The 21,558-nt window shown below is 38.1% G+C and overlaps 1 protein-coding gene across 4 annotated transcripts in view; it reads right to left on the bottom strand.

Moving 5' to 3' along the window:
* Window positions 1-21,558, bottom strand: part of LOC117432277 (SH3 and multiple ankyrin repeat domains protein 2-like) — a 150,013-nt gene that overhangs the window by 10,298 nt on the left and 118,157 nt on the right. The window contains exons 18-24 of one of the 4 annotated variants that reach the window (XM_059002118.1): window positions 20,169-20,304; window positions 18,716-18,796; window positions 15,397-15,420; window positions 13,399-13,458; window positions 13,052-13,182; window positions 10,160-10,271; window positions 5,425-7,828 (exon numbers count right to left, since the gene is read on the bottom strand). In XM_059002118.1, the coding sequence (XP_058858101.1) occupies window positions 5,425-7,828; window positions 10,160-10,271; window positions 13,052-13,182; window positions 13,399-13,458; window positions 15,397-15,420; window positions 18,716-18,796; window positions 20,169-20,304 (2,948 nt within the window). The remainder of the gene's footprint in view (window positions 1-5,424; window positions 7,829-10,159; window positions 10,272-13,051; window positions 13,183-13,398; window positions 13,459-15,396; window positions 15,421-18,715; window positions 18,797-20,168; window positions 20,305-21,558) is intronic. The other 3 variants (XM_059002119.1, XM_034053954.3, XM_034053955.3) reach the window with 3 other exon arrangements.

Genomic DNA, 21,558 nt, shown 5'->3' with positions numbered 1-21,558 from the left:
AACCACAAACAAAGTGATAAAATAATGCCGTCATTTATGCATGAAAAATGGACAGGACTAATGTAATGGACAAGTAATAATGCTTTACCTAGTTCCTGGGTGAATAAATGAAATTACTCTAACTGCTAGAAACACTGAACATAAAAGGTGTTTAGATCACCATTCTCATACAGAATCTTTCGCATGATTAATGCAGTAGCAAGAGGGTTGCACGTTTGCTTCTGCGTTGTAAAGCCAGGTATTTTGAGTGGGTTTGAAATAGATCTGTCAGAGTTTCCACCAGGCTCCGGACAGCATACCAATAATCACTGTGAAGGACATTTAACAATATTCACATCTATATAATAGTGATATAATAAGATCCTCACACAGACAGTTTGTGACACGTCACCAGAACTGGTTAGCAAAAGACACATGCAACTAAGAAATTAGGTTCCATGATTATGTTCAAATGATACTATTGAATCAGGGTCTCTTCTAACACCAGAGCTGGGAGATAAATAAATACATAAATATATACATAAACGCAGTCTGCACTTCCTTAAATGGTCATACGGAACTACAACGCAAATTCTTTGTAGCGATTCTTTTTTTTCTTCTGAATATTACAGGATATTACAGGTCCCGTGATGGAGGTATAGCCTTAGGCATAGGGAATCTGTATCTATATCCATCTATTTTTATAAAACACACACACACACACACACACACACACACCTTCTGCAGTGCATATTACCCCTTAACTAATTAAATCCCAGGTAAAAGCAAATCAATTCTAATCAAATAAATACAAGAAATATATGTTAGCTTGTAGCTAACTCCTCAGACCCCTGGGTTGCATGCCTGCCTCCTTCCCCAGAGTGGTGTGGTTCATCCTGTGTTAAATCGGACTGACATTATTCATCCAATCCTCAAGGCTGCTCTGATCATTATGTTGCTAAGCAACCGTTTCGTTCACGGGCAGAATGGAAAAAAAAATAATCCTGTATTATAAATATCTTCATTTAATACTCACAGAGAAATATGATTAAAATACAGATTAAGCACTTGAAAGAACCGAAGGTGACTGGGATACATGAAGTTGAAAACAATGTCAGAGGCTTTAACCCTGCTGAATATAACAGTCTTATTTGGGTGGATGATTTTTCCTACTCAAATCCAAACTTAAGGTGATTAGTGGACCAATGAGACTATTGCACTACTGATAAAACCTGTAGGCTTCATACATAATCTATAGTAATCTTAATAAATTCACTTGAAACCAGACAAACCTATAGGCACACCAGTTCAGAGATTTTTGAACGCTAACCAGTATTTTTACTTCTTACTTTGTTTTCTTGTAATGTAACAGGCAGTGTTGTACACTGTCATTAACGATAACCATGAATGCAAGCGAGCCCGGCCCTTCTGCAGTGTGTTGAGAATGCTTACTTCCGGTGCCCTGGTCACTGGTTCACGTCCAGCCTCCACACTATTACATAAGGTCCATAAGCAATAAGGAAGAGCTTATACTGTACATGCTGAACAGAACAGTTCACAAAACAATTCAATGTTTTCTTGATTACATATCTGTTTGTTAAGTCTTGCTCTTAAACCTGCTTCAATTGACACATTTTAAATACATTCTCAGCTTCACTTTGTGTTCCTGAAGATAGAGGATTCAGGTTACTGGGACAAGGCCAGCTGAAGATAATCAGTGAGCTACAGTGCTGCAAAGCTTGGTGCAGTTCATACAAATTTACAATTTACATATAGAAAAACAGGTACCAAGCCACATCAACATATTTCAACCTATAGTACAGTAACGTATATTAAAACCCACAGTTTTGACAAAACAAACATAAAGTCATAACGGGGCTCAATGCCATTTGGAACGCTAAGGTCATGCTAATTTTGGTTGAAGCTAAAATATTGTCGAAGGAAAAGGGTTTAATGAATGATCCAGGTTCACACAGCTTTTGTGTAACATGCCCAGAATTCACAGAGAAGCCCCAATGGTGGCACCAGGTGCAGTCAGTGTGTCCCTTCTCATCCCAACAGGCAATGGCCTGGGGTACAGAACCTAGGGCCTTGGATTTATTAAGAACCAGATTTTCACCGGGGGCTCAAATGAATTGTATGTCAATTTTACAGTGAAGGAAGTGATGTTTTTGAGCTAAAGCATGCCTTCTCTGCCATTAAAATGTATGTAAAGTAGAACTGCAAAAACACAAGTAGAGAATATTGATTTAGTAGAAGCAGTTATTCTAGTAACACATTTGTTAAACACCACATTCGGTCAATGAACAGATAATAGCCATTTCTTCTTTATTATTTTTGCTTGGTGAAATTACAGTACATGATGTCTTAGGGATATCACGTTTTCATCATCAAATATTTCAGAACTTAATGTTAAATAAATGAGAACGCTATGGTTAATGAACCCAAGCAAACAATGTAAAATTAAATTGAAGTCGGTTATGTTTGTATAAAGCTGATGGCCATGTACAAAGAAATGACCATATCTGCTGCTTGCCAGTGGAGATGATTATTATTATTATTATTATTATTATTATTATTATTATTATTATTATTATTATTATTATTAATAATAGATTCGAGATCTTGTTTAACAGAAAATCAAAACCATGAAATAATATAATTTGAGCTCTTAATTTAGGAAATGCTTATACTTAATATAGACAGTTACTTAAAATTGTTCCAAGATCACCCTTTAGTTACATGTCTTCATCTGAGTTAAGTAAATTCTGGATAATTTAATTATATTAGTACTGACAAAAATCTTTGAAAGCATAATTATACAGTACTACTGTAGATTTCAGGTAGTAATAAAGCCAGATAGTGACAACTAGGTTCACTTGCAGTTCAAATGAAAGCCAACAAGAGGAAATCAAAATGGCATAGCTTTTAAAGTGGGAGCATTCTTCTTCTTCTTCTTCTTCTTCTTCTTATTTATGAAGAGTTTTTAAAGGTTTAAAGTCTCAGTCAAACCTGATCTCAGCCATGACTGGGGGCAGCAACAGAAATCAGTAAGCAACGCATGCCGACATGGTGAATGATTTTGGGGTCCTTCAGAATTTCCATGCTCAGATGAGGTCAGTGTCAGATGTGCCATTCTGGAGAAAAGCATCATAGACTTCACCTGCTAGCACACAGTGACAAAGATGAAGCTGATGTCACTGAAACCCCACCCTCCTCTCTAGTTGATGGAATTGGCAGCCTGGCCCATAAAGCTCTTCAATGTGCAGTTCTTTATCTCCACAGTGTGCCACACTGCTTTCTGTTACAGCTGGCTAGGAAATTGGATGAGTTATAGTATCCATAGGAGGCATGTTTCATTCTGGGGCACGAAATGCTATCCCCGCCTCCACAGGAAGTACTGAAAAGAATTCCAATAATCTTTCAACCAATATTTTCCTATGAAATACGAGGCATATAAATCCTACAATCTGCAGCAATAAACAATATATTTAAAATACATAAATGTATAAAATATATGATGTAAAGCCAGTAATGGAGTTTAAAGTCATATCTTTTCTTTGTGGATGCAGCTACATGTGAAATAAATATGCCAGTATGTGTGTGTGTTGAGTGTTTGATCGTGGAACGGAATCACTGTAAATGCTACAAGAAGCATTTTTGTATTTTTCTGCTCAAAAGAATTTGATGCGAGATGGAAACATTATTACATAATTCCCAGTTGGTTCCAAATTGGATTAACCCTGAAGGGTTAGAAAATGCATCGCGTGATCCCTGCACATGCACAGCACTGTGCAGCTCTTCATTTTTCATGGTCATTTTAAATCTATTTACTTGCACATTTTTATTGTACAGTAGATCTGAACCACAGCAGTGGCCACCCCTACACTATATATTAGTAAATGCACATAAAGAACTGCATAGAAGTGCAATTTCATTTATCTTTCAACACAAGTTATAACCTTATGGCTCAATAAATGGCACATACAATTATTATGTGGTCTACTGTAATATAAATGATCATGAGTTTCCCAATTAATGTATATTCTACCAAGCTTAAGTAAAATTATAATGAAAAAAAAACACACACATACACATCGAGGCATTAAGTTGGTGTCACACATGCCAGACTACTAGCAGAGGATAAGCATTTCAACTGAGAATATTAAAAACTAGGGATGGGTCAGTGCAGTCGAATACACGATTACACGAAAATAAAAAGTCAAAACTATTTGAATAGCATATTACATATTCGAGTACACGACAAATACTTCTATTAACTACTAGTAGAAGCAACGCATCTTTTTATTAATGCTGATGCTTCACAAGTGATCAGAATCAGTGTTAAACCCTGAGTGTTCATGTGATTGAGATTGGCATATTAAATGTAACAACCCTAATTAATCATGCAATGCTTGTAACTGCAAAATTCTACAGTAAATGTATTCTGTTTGAAATTGTTGCCTTGTTTTCAGCTAATGTTAACAGATCCCCCGCTTGAGTTCCCTTGTAATGATTGCACACAGACGCTGTTGCTAGGCAGTCATGAAACAGCTTCCGGGAGTACGGCTTACTTTAAATTTGTATAGCAAGTGCTGAAAAGGAAGCCAAACTTTGGTAACATTGAAATTAGAAAGCTAATTTAGCTTCATGATGAATCTAAAGACATACTAAATGCTAAGCAGAACAACACAATGACTAATGAGAAAACAGTGTGGAAGTAGTACAATGTAAAACATCTACTGGTGACTTTCTGTGAATGGATGGAGTAACGTCAACATTTGCACCGACCATTAAAAGTACAAGCAGGTATGTTCTGTGTTTTGAATTATATACAGGTTGAATAAACCAAGTAACTTGAACAAAGAAATCTCGTCTTGGACATTGTTTGTACAATTCATGAACCCAGCCGGTTCCTCCGAAGAGTGAACTTAAACTTTAGCGGCTTACACTTTTTATGCTGTCTGCTGTAGTACACATATGTATTTATTTGCCTTTTATTCTTTATTTCAGGTATTCGAACAGGAAACTATTCGAAATTCCCATCTCTCTTAAAAACCAAGGTAAACTAGAGGTGCCTTTTTTTTAAAAAGGGAAGAGTTAATTTAATATATCACAAGAAGAAAAATTAACAGCCGGTTCCTGATGGAACTTAGTAAAATAGCTAAAATACCGGTAGTCAATTAAAAAAATTCAGAACCATTTTGACACTTTTGCAAATATGAACTTTGATAAATGCATTGTCAAAATAGTATCCTATAAGCCAACTCCTAAATAGCACATGTATAACCTTAGAAGAACAATTAAATCGCTTGCAAATTCTTTAAAAAAACAACATTTTCGAAAGTGGCTGTATCAACCGACAGATCATAATAAGTTAAATAGGAAAGCAGACTCCAAAAGAAATAAAAACAATTCAATTTAAAAGCGCAGAGGATTCATTACCTTGCTCCAAAGTTAGTTGTTCTGGACCCTGTGGGAGAATCCAAAGAATCTCCTGGCTTGGTAGTCCTGTCCCTGTTCATTTGCTGCAATATTGAGTTCAGTTCACTAATGATATTGGCCTTGGGGTCTGGGGTAGGTGGGCTTTGTACCTCTGGTGGGTCACCCCAGAGCTTTGAGGTCCTTTGCTGTGTGATTTTAAGAGCATCTGCCTGAGCACCTCCTGGGGGTGGGGGAGGGGCTGGGGGAGGGATCACAAAAGTGTCAACATTTTCTTCAATTAGGGCATCCTTGTAAAGTGCATTGCTTTTGTTAATTATGGGCTTCATTTTTGGTTTTGGAGGTACGGGAGGCTTGTCAACCAGAAATGCTTGCCCATCTGCATAGACAGTACAGGTGTCCAGGTTCTCTCCGCACTCAGAGGACAGAGTGGAGATGCTGGACACCGTTGAGATAGTGCTGGTTGTTTCCAAGTGATGGTCGCTGCTGCTCCGACTATCCACCTCCTCGATCCCGGAGTCCGTGACGTTGTCAAAATTCTCGGGGGGTGGCGGCACAAAGGTAGGAGGCACACAGTTCGAGAGGCCAAGAGGCTTTTTGTTTTCCATCGCGTTAGCCGCTGCCACCGCATGGGGGTTGTATGGTGCCAAGGTCGGGCCAGATGCTTCATTTTTCCTCTGCTTTAGCAAATCAGCTAATGAGAGGGCTGCTGCTTGGTCCTCTGCAATATCGAAGCTGTTGGCAAACTCCAGTGGGGGAGGCAGAGGCTCTGTAAAAACAAACTCCTCATCGATGTCTACTGAAGCCAGAGGGGGAGGTGGGATACGGAAGGGCAAAACAACTGGCTCGTCCACTGAGCTAATAGTGATGATGGTTTTGGCAGGAGTTGCAGCGGCTTGGGGGTTTAGCCCTTGCGGCTTGTTTTCCGTGACCACCTGGTTAGTGTCTCGCAGCTCTGCTGGTGCGTTGTCAGGAGTCACAGCCTCTTCCTCCTTTTCATTTTCTGAGAGGTTGTTCTCCTCTGCTTTAACTCCATCCACGGTGTGCACCATCAGTAACCCTGCTGACTTCTGCTGTGAGGTATCCACAATGTTGATCAGCATGTTCTTTTTCTCCTCTGGCTTCTTCTCCTCTTTTGCTGGCTCTATGTCATACTTGGCTTCAGTCATTTGCCTCCGAAGACCTCCCTTCTTGGTTGGCCGGCTCATGGTGGCCATCACAGGGAAGGTGTTCTCTATATTCGACCTCATTTTGGTGTCGATGAAGAGTGGTTTGTTAAGGTCTGCCTTCCCTGGCTCATTTTTGGCAGGGGGTGGCTGTATTTGTTCCTTCATTGCGCGGTCCCTTGCGGCCAGGGCAAGAGCCAAGGGTGAATTAGGGTCCAGCACCTTGCCTGTTACTGGATGCACATAATTACCTCCATTTGTATTGTAATTTTTCATAGCTCCCGCACTGTTATCTGAACTCTCAGCTTTAGAAGGGGTATTCACTGTCCTTGTGTTACTAGGATCCCTTGGACGGGACAGTTCAGGTGTGCTGAAGGCAGTAACATTACCTCGAGGGAGCTCCAGCAGGGCGGGCGTCATCAGATTTTTTAAACGTTCATCATTGCTAAACATTCCCTCGTCGATGGATTTGGAATGCCTGAGCCTTGGGGTTGGTGTAGGCCCTATGTCCTCATCGCCCATGTCTGTGGAAAGGAAAGCTGGGGAATTCCGACTGGATTCCAGTCTCTTTTCCCTGTCCCTCACTGCCCCAGCTATGGCAGCTGCAAATGGACTGGTGAAATTCAAGCTGTCAGGCCTGAGATGCCCCGGCTGTTCTGTCATTTGGGTGTCGATCTCCATGCTGCTGCCTTGGCTGCTCTTCCCACTGCTGCTGGTGGATGGTTCTTTGATGATGATAGTCGGAATCGGAATCGAGCATGTCTTTTCCGGGCTGTCCTCCACTTTAGATTGTTTAACCAGCATCCCCTTCCTTCTGGCTGGCTTGGCAGGCACATACATTGCCTTGTTCCCCATCTTCCCTACTTCGGAATAGGGGTTTTCTGGCATGTGTCCCTTTCGGTTTCTGAAGTTCTGCTGCGAAGAAGCATTTTGCTTGTAAGTTTCCTCTGCGTCATATTGTTCAGAATCTTGTCTGCAGTACATCCCTTTGTCTTTCCTCATGGTCCCAACATTTTCTGATCTGTTGGAAGTGGGGCCTTTGGATGAAGAGTTCTGGGTGGAGCCAGGTCGGATTGTGCCATAGCCTCTCGTTGTCGGAGATTTGGGGGTGTTGTAAGGGGGAGATGGTGGGGAGGTTTCTGGTGGAGGTGGAATATCCTCTGACGTGTCTGGCATGGAGAGGCTCCTGGTAAATTTCAGCAATGGCGGGGTTAGGAACTGCTTTTCCTCCTCTGTTATTCCTGGTTAAAAAGGTGAAAAAGGGACTTTTATTAACTTGCAGCACATACATACACATACATATTATCTTCTATACAGAGCCTTTCTGCAACATCTAAGTAGAAGAGGATGTGATCCACATCTAGATAACTAAAACAAATCTGTCCCCAGTGAATTTATACTAGAACCAAATGGAACCTAATTTAGTTGGTCCCGTTTAAATAAAAAACTACTACAACTTTTTTTTTTTTTTTTTCCATGAAACTAGAAACATGTCACGCCATCTTAATAAAGAAAATGTGGAAAAAGGGAATCTTAGTTACAGAATCGTGGCCTTAATAAATCATGGCCTCATTACAGAAGAAAAATCAAGCGATTTCCTTCTGATTGACTAAACCCTCAGATTGTCATCTCTATACCACACCAAATATTTTTACATGCCGATTTACTAAAGGTGTACTGAGAGCCTCCATTCGGGGTCCAGTTGGCAGCCACTGTGTTTCAAACTTATGGACTTTCAGAGTGATTTTGTTTGACGTATTTCAATCTTCAATATTTTGTTTGATGTATTTCAATCTATTTAACATGAATATATTTACAATGTTTGGATACAATTTAATGTCATGGAATGATACACTTTTTGCCCACTTACTATTTCTAGTTTACACAGTTTGTAATATCTATCTTTTATATAGTGCCTTTCATAGTGGACCACCATCACAAAGCACTTTACAGAGGTAGGCTGTGAACTGTGCATTATATGCAGAGTCACTTACAATAGGACATTGATTTAACATCTCATCCGCAGGATGGAGCACAAGGAGGTTAAGTGATTTGCTCAGGGTCACACAGTGAGTCTCAGTGGCAGAGATGGGATTTGAACCGGGGACCTTCTGGTTACAAGCCCTGCATTTTAACCACTGGACCACACTGCCTCCTTGACAGTGATCTGTTTCTAACATAAAAAAGATATGTTTCTAACAATAAGTGCTAGTTTTAGATAAAATGGGTAGAAATAAAAAAAAGGTTTGTATACTATCAAGGTGTCTCTGCCAGCTACACTTATGATCTAGCTGTGGCTAACAATGTTAATGTAACTGACAGCTAAAAGGATGACTGTGCTCTGTATTTTATTATTATGGGTTTTGAAAAAAGAAAAAGACGGCACACTAGCACATTTAAGTACACTAATGAATCAGCTTCTGGGCACAAAACCCTGTACAGAACATTCCAACAATTTGTAATAGCCGGGCCACACACAAACACATTTCAAATCTTAACATGAAATCAATGACTACAACAAATTATTTGTAACACATGCAAGCGGCTGGATCAATAGTTTTCTTATTCAAATTTATTGGAGGTATTAAGAATGAAGTTAATTTCAGGAGCAGGTGGTGTGTTATTTTATTTTATTTTTTTTAATGTTTTTTAAACATCGCAACAGGTGCTAAATCATTAAGTCATGAGTAATCAGCTAGGATATTTAAATTTACTTGAAAAAAACAAACAATCAAAACCCTTTAAGTTCATTAAAAAGCCATAGGGGGCATCTATAGCCCTTACAGAGGAGGCAAGCACAGGAGCTATACATATTTGAATTGGTGTTTCAACTTTTTGAAGTACAGTAGGATTTTAAAGTTTAAAGCCTCACATACCTCTATTAGTGCAGTTTTATTTATTCACTTATTTATTTTTGAATTTGTATTGTAGTCTGATCTAAGCAGATCACTGTAGCGGCAACCTGATTAAGTTGTGAATGCTGACTTAAATAACACACAAATGTTAAACAAATACAAATATTTCATTTCTACACTGTTATGACTTACAGTGCCTAGCTTTGGACAGGAGTTCCTTTCTAAAGCCTTTGCATTTAAGACCTACAGTAGTTCCCTGTAAGCTTTCTAAAAGATCAGTTTTTGGTTGAATGTTATATGTGCATTTTTTGCACACAGATGGCCCCAAAGCTGGCATTGCAGATGCGAGTCCTAAAGGAAAAGGTTATGCAGCTAAAACCCCACAGCTCCCAGTTACAATGAATACAAAGCTTAACAAGGGAAGGGAAAGAGCAAAACAAATAAAGGGTAATCACTGTTAATAAAAGCATTTTCCATTAGTCATTGATTACGCACACAACTGTATCAAATGATCTTTAATCTAGCAAGCCTTCCATCCACCCATTTATCAACCTTAGAAAGACAACTATACTGGTTGTTATTTTCTGTATCTATATGAATGCTAGCTACCTTTATTCAACAAATTAACACTTAGAGGTCAACATATTGCGATTCAGGAATTGCTCTAGCAATTTGTTCTAGACACTGGTTCGTATTGAGAGAGCTTGGAGAGTTTACCTATTGATTTCTGCCGGCGCATGGTACCCCGCGGCACTCCCAGGAAAGGGCTCCTAGGACTTCCTGGAACTGTGGGCGGCACAACAGCAATACCTTGTCGATCGTACATTGACTGCAAATCAGAAGAAGAAAGCATGTCAGTTCCTGGACCGCTGCGGAGAATCCCTAGTAGGCTGATGTTCTGTATTCAGACAATGAAAGAACCACACATATACAATACGCATCTGGGTTTTTTTTTTTATTACTTTTTAATGCTGTTTCATTAACAATAAAGTACACATTCATTATAATAACAAGAAAGACGTATTCTCAAAGAGTATAAAGCATCTTACTGCAATGGGATTTGTTAGGCTTCATACATTCTTTTGTACGGTTGACCAAGTCTGTCCCAGGCCTGTATATTCCTCAGTATGTTTGATTTTTAAATGTTTTAGTTTTCAATTTATGACCATATTTCCCCCCCTTTGCAATTGCAGAATTGTCACATGAAGGTGGAGTAATAACTCATGGAATGCACTCGTTTACATTAAAGTTATTTCTGTTGAAGTAGTGAAATTATGCTTTTTAGAAGACGAGTAACTGTGTGGTAATTATCTTTGTATGACTGTAATGTCCATCAAGTCATTTTTTTTTAATTGCGTTATGTAAAAAAATGATCTGTCTGCATAGCTTGTTGGGCTGCTACTATGTCCAAGTTCAGTAGAAAGGATTTAAACCTGTAATCTTCTTGAATTCAAGGTTTCTACTGCATTAAGCTCATAGTTGCAAATTTGCACTCTTTGAGTACTACTGTACCACTGCAGCTTTAAGAATTACATATATGGGTCTTATCATAGGTGGTGTGTATAAGAGGCTTGGGGAGGCTAAGCCTCCCCAAAATAAATTGCCCAAACCCTCACGAGAAATTGTTGTGACCAACACAAAAAAAACAGATTTTTTTTTTTCCCGCAAGCGCGCAAAGCAGCATATTTATCCTTTTCCTACTGTGCAACCGCCAGACTGCTGGTGCAGCTGGGATATCAGAATCAACACTGCAGAACAGGATTTAGTTGGCATGTCAATGTCATTTGAGGAGACGATGCTTGGCTGGTTTAACGTCCATTCTCCCCGCCGATCTGAGCCCCCCATACTGCTGCAGGAGGCAGTCAACGAAAACTCTGAATCCTTTTCGCTCATTCCCTTCCCTGGAACATCCTCTTCACAATTTCTACATTTATTCGAATTGCTGTTATATACACAAAAAGCTTGATCCGAATCTGATTTTACAGAACTTGTGGCAAAATATTTTCGTAGCATACTGCCTGTTTTCACGCACCACCGTTTTGTGAGAATTTGATAACTGTGACGCTACATTCAGAACCTACTTCCTTCGACTGTTTGAACAAATGCCACATTTCAGAACACTGTTAGTGGTGCAAGATTACAAATGTTTCTGAAGTTTTTTCTTTAGATTTTTCCAGTCCTTCACTCCATTTTCAGTCAAAGCGGGGTCTTTTGAGCTTCTGAAAAAGTTTCTGCAAGGAAAGCAGAACACCACATCTGCCTGCTTACTTAAATAAAACGTATTTTAATATTCTGATGAAAATGAATGGTTTTGCTTACCAAAGACAGTTTTCGGATACACAGGAAAACCAGGCTGTGACGGTCCTGTTGCAGTATCACCAAGGTCCAAAAATACAGGATTTAGTTGCATTTCAATGTCAATCGAGGAGACGATGCTTGGCAGGTTTAATGTCCCTTCCCGACGATCTGAGCCCCATATGGATATTTGAAAGTTTACGGTAAGAGTGCAGTTATTTTTTTTTTGCAAATAAACCTTATGAAATACGTTGAATGCCCCTTGATTATAAGTACGATAGTAGGTTTAGAAGCTTAATAGTCAGTATTAATAATTGATTTAAATTGGTGTGAAGTGGTGGAAATGGTGTTCGAAATTGGTGTAGGTACTGTAGGACTGCAGAACAGGTTAACGGATTAAAAGGTTTTAAAAAACAGTACAGCTTGTTATCCTTACTGTTTTTCTAATTTGCTTAAATAGGCATAACATGTTTTAAAGTACAAGCTAGTGCTATGTTAAACTTAATTTATTTGGCCGCCTTATGTTGGAAAAAAAAGTCAACTATATGTAGCATCCCTGAGTGGTTTAGAGGTCTGTTTTGTGCTATAAATTATTTACAGTACAAGTTCTCAAAAAGACGCAGGAGAATGAATCCGGTTTACAGCTTTTATTTGTGTCCGTCAGTCCGACTATTTTTCAAACTCAACACAATGAATGAAACACTTAGTATTCAGACTCACTAGTAACAGAGTAATAAAAAAAAATAATGCAAGGCTTAATTTTATATATATATATATATATATATATATATATATATATATATATATATATATATATATATATATATATATAAATGTTTGTATCTTAATGTACATCGTTGGGTTCAATAAATGCAGGGGGGAAAGTATGGAATAGCCTCCCCAAACAAAAGACTCAGATGCCGCCTATGGGCCTTATATTACATTTAACATTTAAAATTCCCACAGATTAACAGAGTTTGAAAGAAATAGATCACTTTTGCTCAGGACATCATCATGAGTAACCAGTTTGAAATGTTCTGATTATGAAACAGTCAAATATGCAGCATCTTCAATCCCAGTGAGCTCCTAGTTGTGAGTAAATCAAAGCTTTCATTCAACAAGTTAATACCCATTCAGCTATTCATAAACACTGCAGCATTCTTCAAAATAACAAGCAAGTGCCATCACGTCAGTCTTTGTTGCTAATACATTTGTGGCAGCGATCCAATTTCACATGCATGCCATGCAATACAGTTTTTTTTTAAAATCTATATCATGCACAGAATGAAAAGCAACTTTACAGTGTATACTTACATTCATGTCGGTCACAGCAGTGAAACACCTGCTTGAGGGACGTTGTTTAATGGTGGCAACCCTCATGTCGACTGACACATTGTCTCCGGTTCTGCTAGGCTTAGAGGCAGGCATGGTTTCATCCACCTTGTCTGTAAAACAAATACACACTCAGGTGAACCGATGCTCATGCTTGTTTCAAGAGAACGTCAATGAATCATCAAGCCAAGGAATTAGCATCCCTTCCAAAATGCAGGTTACAGAATAAAACTGACATTCTTAAGTAAAAGCCGTGCAAGCTCAATGTTTTGCTGCTGTTCCACAACATGCTTGCATTGTTGCTAAGCCTCCATGCATGTAATGTTTACTTAGTGTGACTTGAAAAACAATCCTCTTCTTCAGACCCTCAATATTTGAAGGCTGAGCATCTACACAAAAACGAAGAAAAGGAGTTAAGTACCAGGTATCATAGAGGAGATATGAAAGATCATCCTTAGCTATATACTATACAGGAAAATCAATACAGAATCACACTAAACGTTTCAATTGACGGGGAGGTTATCCATCCAGATTATAACACACGGGGCACATCTCTGAGCTCCGTGTTTACACACGTATTATACACCACATCATGCTTTGTTTTAGAATTAATATTGAACTGCATTTCCCCAGTACCAAAGAGACATGTTTCTGGCAATTTATATTAAAGCTAAAGGTTAATTGATGCATTTTAATAATAGGTAATAAAATAAGAAAAACCATATTCGCTTTCATGAGGACCTTCCTGTGCTAACTAACTGATTTGCATTACATGTCTGTGTGGGACATGGAAGCATCATAAACAAATGAAAGCATACTGTGGGTTTCAGTAATGCATTTTGAACAACAATCATTTTAAACAGGAGATTGTACTGCATTGCTGGATTAAATAACGCTAAAGGATTTCTGAATTATTTTCCTATGAGATACATATATACAACATAAGAAATTAATAATAATAATAATAATAATAACAATAATAATAATAACATAACATGGTATGTGTGTCTACACACGCTTCTAGCATAGTTTCATTCAGCATGCATGGTTAAAAACGCTCAGACATTGTAGAGGTCTCCTTATCTATCAAACAGAACCGTTTCTCCAAGTTCCCCCTGTACTTTATTATAGCAAGCTTTCATTTTTTTGAAAGCTTACCTACTCAAATAGTAACACAGAGTAGAAATGTTAGAAATGCTTTTTACCACATACTTATCAGAATAGAATTACTCTTTGAAATGTAAAAGCTTGGAACAGACGGGATGGGATTAGTTAAAGCCTCGGTTTGCACACTATATTACACTATGATACATGCCCTTAAGCTGTGCTGCAGACATTAACTCTGCTTCCAGTTTGTATGTTGTAATGTATTTCAATGCTTTCAATGCTCACTTCTCCGCTGTATCAATTGTTATCACAGATCAGGGAAAAAAACAAACAATTGTGCATTACTGGCTTACTGATGTTGTATTATGTTAAATATACTTTCGATGACACACATTTGCTAGGTCTGTTATATTTGTACATCCTGCATTACAATCATGAGAGAGAGAGAGAGAGGGAGGGAGGGAGGGAGAGAGGGAGGGAGAGAGGGAGGGAGAGAGGGAGGGAGGGAGAGAGGGAGGGAGGGAGGGAGGGAGGGAGAGAGAGAGAGATCAGGCTTTGATTATGCATTCCAGGTGGAATGTTTCTATATCAAACAAATATAGCACAATTACCATGGCAACAACTTGGCTCCTACTGAGTCAATGCCTACTCAAGAAGGACAAGATATTGCTATGCCTAAAGAAAGTCTGATTTTTCCTGAAGGAACATTGACTGCATTGGTGCACAATCTACTATTAAAACAAGAATGTTTTACTGTAGAGGTTTTATGGCAGCTTTTATTTTTATCCTTTATTTTTTGACCCATTTATTATGCTGAACTACTATTTGCCTCGAAATCTGTATTGTGCATTTTTATGTGGTTTTTATGTCTACCAATTGAAAAACCTATTGTCTTAACATTAGTGTAAATTTAGAAAACACATCAAATGAATCTAATCCAATTTTGTTTTGTTTTTTAATCATCTAAAATTCAACGTAATAATGTGCAAAGAGGCTTTTTTTTCTACTGAAGCAGAAAGATATGTTTTCTACAAAATCAATCAAAATCTCTTGAGCGTTTTTTAACCCTGGAAATGCGATGATCTCAGGTTTGTGTATGATGTTATTATTAGTGTTTTCCAATAGCACATTGAATACAAACTCAACAACGCTTTGTTAGTTACAAGAAAGAAAAAAATACAGCATGTTAAAAACAAGAAGAAGAAGACTAGGAAACTTACCACCCTTCTTTTTCCTCATGGTGGCTTGAAAATAAAAAATAAAATCAATTGTAACACTAATTTTCATAAAGCACTGGACTCAAAGAAAGCAATTAAGGGTGGAAATTCAATTAACTTTTACCAGGGAAAAGTTTTCCCAGCTAAAAGTTAATTTGAAGACTTTCAAGAAAAATGTGGACCCATTTTGTATTGTGAATCATCCTCAATGATGTGTCAATTGAATCAGTGATGTAGGGGTATACGCAGGTAAATGGCATTTACCCACTTTTAATTTGGGCAATAAAGCATTCCCCCACTTCTCATGTAAGGGATACAGAGTTTACTCATTTCCACTCTCCTGTGATATACAAATCCTGGGTTAAAGACAAGGTATTTTAACAGTGAGCATCTGTGTTGTGTTGCTGCATGAGACTGACAGCTGAGAGCTCTCAGTCAGAACTGTGGCACGTGCAGGGGGGCGTGGTCACTGGACTGCGTGTTCTCTTTGCGTGTGTGTGTGTTCTGTGATTGGTTGTTTATGTTCTGTTAATGTTCTGTTAGGTTCACTGGACTTGCAGGGCGGTGCTAGTACCCTTCAACCTAGCCTGCGAAAGGATGCTAACAGAACTGTTCACATAAAGCCCACCGTCGGGTCTGTGACTGTTCACAGAGGGGAAATAACTGTTGTGGGGGCTCTGGTTGGCTGAGGGTTAATAACAATACATCATGTTTATCTGTTCAATCTATCTGTTGAACTCCAAACAGGGGCGTTTACTCACTTTTTTTTTATTTACCACTACAGCACTGGATTGAATCCAAATCCAAATTACTTACATTTTCCCCCCAAAATATTTTTTTCAGTGACAAGTTAATTGAATTAGCCCCTACATGGTTTAATCAAGCACAGTGCAAATTAAAGACAGTCTAAACTTTCAATGACAAATTGACTAACTACTGTATATACAAAAGTCTAGTACTAATAACAAATCTCTTGAAGACAAGCATTAAAGCATCAGCATTAAATAATTACATTTCTCATAGTTTTAGTTATTGGGCACTTTAAGAGCCACAATAAGTACAGTGGTGCCAAGATAGACATCCAATCCCAGGGTAAAGGTTGAGATCAGCAAACCCCATATACTTCACGACGCAGACATGTACATTTCAGTATTCTAATGGGAACTCTAATGGGTGCTCTAATTAAGCATTGATAACATCGCAGCAGACAATACCTGCTAGCTAATCGACTGTAAACATACTTACATCTTTTTTTTTTTTTTTTTTTTTTACAGTGAATTGATTGGGTCTCTGAAACAATTAAAGATCGAAATATATTTCATTTTAACAAATCTACCAATCATATGGACTCCAGCTCTTTATATGATCTTCACAGGCTGACCACAAATCAGCAAACAAGAATTATATGAAATACTAAAGACCAGGAGTAAAAAATAATGTCATCATTCTCAAAGATCCTGTAGTAGAACGTTATTCTGTATTTGAATCCGAAAGAAAGTCATGTTGACTGTTCGGTTTCTTTGTATTTCACCTCCCTCATGAAACCTGCTTGCCAGGGTGTACGTATTAACTACGGTAACAGACATGCCCTTGCAGCCACCTACAGAAGAAGGTTATACTGTAGAAATGACATCTAAAACCTGTGCTGGAGCTCAGTAAAGAAAATATTTGATTAAACAAAGGGATCAAGTAGTTTTAAATGTATTTGTTTTAAGATTATATTTTATATATATATATATATATATACAGTATATAAAAAATTATGGGACATTGCAACTTTAAAACATAAAACAAAACCAATTTACATAAGGTTGCATATATGCAGGACATATTCAGTGCTGGCATACATGCCGTTACTGTATAACTGTATTTATAGATTTATAAGGATTTTTCAGTATGAGGGATTGCTCAAGCACTGCAGTTTCAGCAACACAGTATCCTCTAATGACATTCCTGTTCAAGTCACAAGAGAAAAGCAGGTGTTTGTGAATTCCGCTGACACAATGGCACTCAAATTAGGATGACATCAACATTAACTGAAGATCTGCAATATTGCAGTGAAAAGCCAGCGTGACCACTTACAGTACCAACATCTCCTTTTTTTCCCCCTTTAAATATATAATGCAAGGAAGTTAAGTCATTTTTTATTAATGGGTACTATTCCCAAAAGAAGTTAAATTACACTACTGTGCATACAGCATGAGGCTGATATGCTAATATATTAGGACACAAGAAATAACACAAACGATTGTAAGTCGCCCTGGATAAGGGCATCTGCTAAGAAATAAATAATAATAATAATAATAAATGCTGATTCAGCCAATCATAATAAAGTTGAAGCAAGATGATATCATCTATAGTGGCTACGACAATCAGAAAATTGACATCAGATGCATATACGGACTGTTTGAAAGGGACATAAGTGTCACAGAGGACGCCACAATCCTGCTAAAAGGAAATAACATCAAATCGTAAACCAGCAACCAAAATTACTAACAAGCAACAAAAAAGTCACTAATGAAATACTGGAACAAGAAAATGCTGACTACATAAAAATAAAAAAAGTGACGCAGTTAAAAAACAAACCAATAACGCTGCAGCTCATACACTTTAGCAATCAGAAGCACTTATGTACAGAATTAACATTCTGAAATGCAGGTACTTTTACACACAATACTCAGAAAACAGGTACAACACTTGAGGACAGAGAGAGACTAGAAAGACATTTTTTTTTTCTGAAAACCACTCCGCCATATTGTGATGCTATACCATCATTTTTTTTCGTGCAGCACACATATCCTATATTATATAATACTATAATATAATATAGGATATGTGATTTTTATATCTATATAGACAGATAGATAGATAGATAGATATCGTTAGGTGCGAAATGTTGATTTTCCAATTTACAGCAGGGTCTTAACATATGATGTGAGAACAAATGCAAAGAAGGTGGGAGGAAAAAAAAACATTGCCTGCTGCTTACCTTTATCCACTGATGGGGCAAATAGAAATTTAAAAATAAAACAATATTAGAAAGGACACGCGTGTACAATAAACGACACATTAAAAAGCTGGTGTTTTAAGTATGAGTAATATCTGTGACGTGATTAATAGCATCACTCAGTAGAAGGCTATGGTCCACTGGATCAGATCAGGGTTGTCCCATGATGCATGCAATTTGTCTGTGACTCATCATTTATATAGCACTTTTCCTTCCATGCTAATCACATGGTAAATGCTGCAGCTGCAACAGTGCACTGTGCTTTGGCTCTTTTACCATTAAAGCATGCGCTTTCTTAAACGGAATCTTGCTTACCTAGCTCCTCAAGCTCTGAGGTCATAGACTTAGACCGCATGCTCAATGCAGTTGATGGAGCCCTCTTTGGTGGTGGTGGTGCTTAAATAATAAACCAGAAACAAGTGGGGGGGGGGAGGGGAGATTTTTTTTTTTTTTTAAACCATTTTATTTTTTGTAAAACATCAATAATAGCAACCGATTTTGTCATTTTGGGGTGCTTGAAGAAGTCTGTTTTTTTAAAGCACATGACTTGTCTTCATTCAGTAACAAACACAGCACCTGTATTATATTTTCAATACATATGATCAAAAACGCAGTAATTAAGGGGGGAAAAAAACTGCCAATCATCCTGATAGAAATAAAGAAAGAAAGAAAGAAAGAAATACAGATCTGTTTTTTTCTACAGTTTAATTTCACCAAATCTTTTTCATTTGTTTCAGAAATTCCAATAGAATCGTCACACACATCACATGGCCGTTTTCAAGCTATAAATAAATTGGATTTGTGAACTCAGTTAATTTTCACATTTTTCTAACATTATCACCTGCAACCAGCTTTCTCAAAAAGCACTATACATAGAAACTTCCAAAACATACTGCTCCTTCTCCATCGTACCTATTACTGTTTTCTATTTGAGCTTTAGCTTGATCATGGCTATGGCTCATAGTGAACGTTTAATTACATTTTAAGCTCTGAGAACAGAGTATAGCAGCGAGCAAACACAGCCTTAACACAGTATCTGAAGCCAGTATAATGTTGTTAGATCCTGGTGACACACAGAGATGTCTTTTCTCATTTACTTCCACCTGGACAGTGGGGAAAGTGTTGTCACAGTCTTCCTTCCTTGAAACAGCAAGGTCCCTCAGGCTCCATCCTACTGCAGCTGCATTGAAGTGTTGTCTACAAATGGTGTTAACATTGCAGGATTTGTTTTCTAGCTTCAGGTGACCATCAGGTTTTGGCCAACATGCAGGTTTCATCCATTAACTTTCTGCCAGTCTTTATGCCAAACAGTGCCTTCCTGAGTGACTCTCAAAGATGTACTCCCCCAAGGATTCAGATGACTGGTTACGTTGACAAGGAGATTCAGCTTATGCGTTGAAATAGCCAAGTTTAGGTCAACCCTTCTGCTAAGATGACTCAGCATTTAACCACGTGAGATTAAGAAGATCAACATTGTAACATCCAAACTGCAAGCATTGTGTCAACTCGAAGGTGACTGTTGGGCTTGGCTTTCTAGATTTGCTTCCATATGAAGAAGTGTCGAATAAAGCCAAAGCCCCCTCACATGGCACGTTTACAGGAAAGACGGCTGTTCCTACTGTACCTATTTCAGGACATGATGCACTGCAAAATCCTTTCTAACCAGACACAGTAGTTCAGCAACACAGTATTTACTGTATATTATTGCATGCTTTTAAAGTAAGTCAGTATATTAGCTCTGCCATTCAAAATAAAAAGGAGCTTTTACCTTTCTTTCGAGCTGTGTCTTCTGGATCCATATTCCTGCTTACAGTCACCACCTTTATAATCAGGTGATTCCCTCCCAGCCGAATCATGTTGACCACCTGCCTGTGGCCGACTTTCACTACATTTTCGTTATTAACCTGAAATTGAAAATACAGAGTGTAAGTACTGGAACCACCCATTCACAAGATAATAAAAATTAAAAACTTAACATTGTAAGGTCCATATACATATGCCTTTCCATGTTCTCCTTGGAGTTCATCAGTACATTAATTGAACATATATTCTGACAGGTATTGTAGGTCAAAATGACAGTGAAAATTGCTAACTATAACTATTGTTTCAACATTTAGCCGACACACTTAATGAAGTCAGATTGTAAAGTCTGCCTGCAAGGCACAATTACAATTCGTGTTTTATAGAGAAAACAGTAAATTCGTGCCATGACCTTTCAACAAGAGCCATTTTAACTGACCTACACTCGTGTTGCTGAAGCTAGAGTGAAAATATTTGGCATGTTTTACAACTGGAAACTAGTCCACTTGGGGATAACACATAGCCTTTACTCTTTTTGGTTAAACTCTGTTAAAACTGTGGCAGTTGTAGCAAACCACTTAGAAGATACCACTCATATCTGGATATGTGTGTGTTCTATAGTCATGGGTGCTACCATCTCAAACACACTTCTAAGAAGAGGATGGTTAGCTTTCTTCTAGGTACTGATGTTCTGTATATTCTGGTTTAGCCACATACTTCAAAACATATAGGTCAGGCTGTCTGAATGGGTGTAGGTTTGCTGTATAGCTGTGTATTATTAACGACTTGTTTTGTTATCCAGATCATCATGTCATTAAAGCTCATGTCTGGGCTCACACATCAGTATCGGGAAAAATACCAATCCACTGCAATTATTAAAATTCACATTCCACCACTCATACTTTAATCCTGTACCCTTTTCGCTCTTATTTTAAGTTCAACTCTGCATTTCTTATACATTTAAGAGACGTTTAAATATCTGAAGGTAAAATACTATAGTTTATTTTTTTAGGTATTACAATTCCACAATGCACTCTGTAGTTATTGTGACACTCAGCATATGTTAAGTATAGTTCTAATTGTTCCAGGCATTAGCTCTAACCAGCAAAGAGAACCTGAGGGAATAGAATATGTGTGAGCCAACATTGAGGAGAGGGCTGCTCTAAAGTGCACAATAACAAGGGAGAACTGCAAATGGTACTGGCAAACACATGGTCAAAAAAAGGATTTAAACACCTAAGGGGCTTAACTGGCACACAAAATCAGAGCTGAGGCTGGGTAATATAAAGGGGACTAAAATACACGGGCTCCCACCAGAGCTGATGGCAACCATGCATTGCAGGATGGCTGCTTTATAC

Source organism: Acipenser ruthenus, chromosome 27, assembly GCF_902713425.1.
Source record: "Acipenser ruthenus chromosome 27, fAciRut3.2 maternal haplotype, whole genome shotgun sequence".
NCBI classification, from domain to species: Eukaryota; Metazoa; Chordata; class Actinopteri; order Acipenseriformes; family Acipenseridae; genus Acipenser; species Acipenser ruthenus.
The sequence above is the reverse complement of the archived record's forward strand: the minus strand, read 5'-3'. Positions and strand labels throughout refer to the sequence as shown.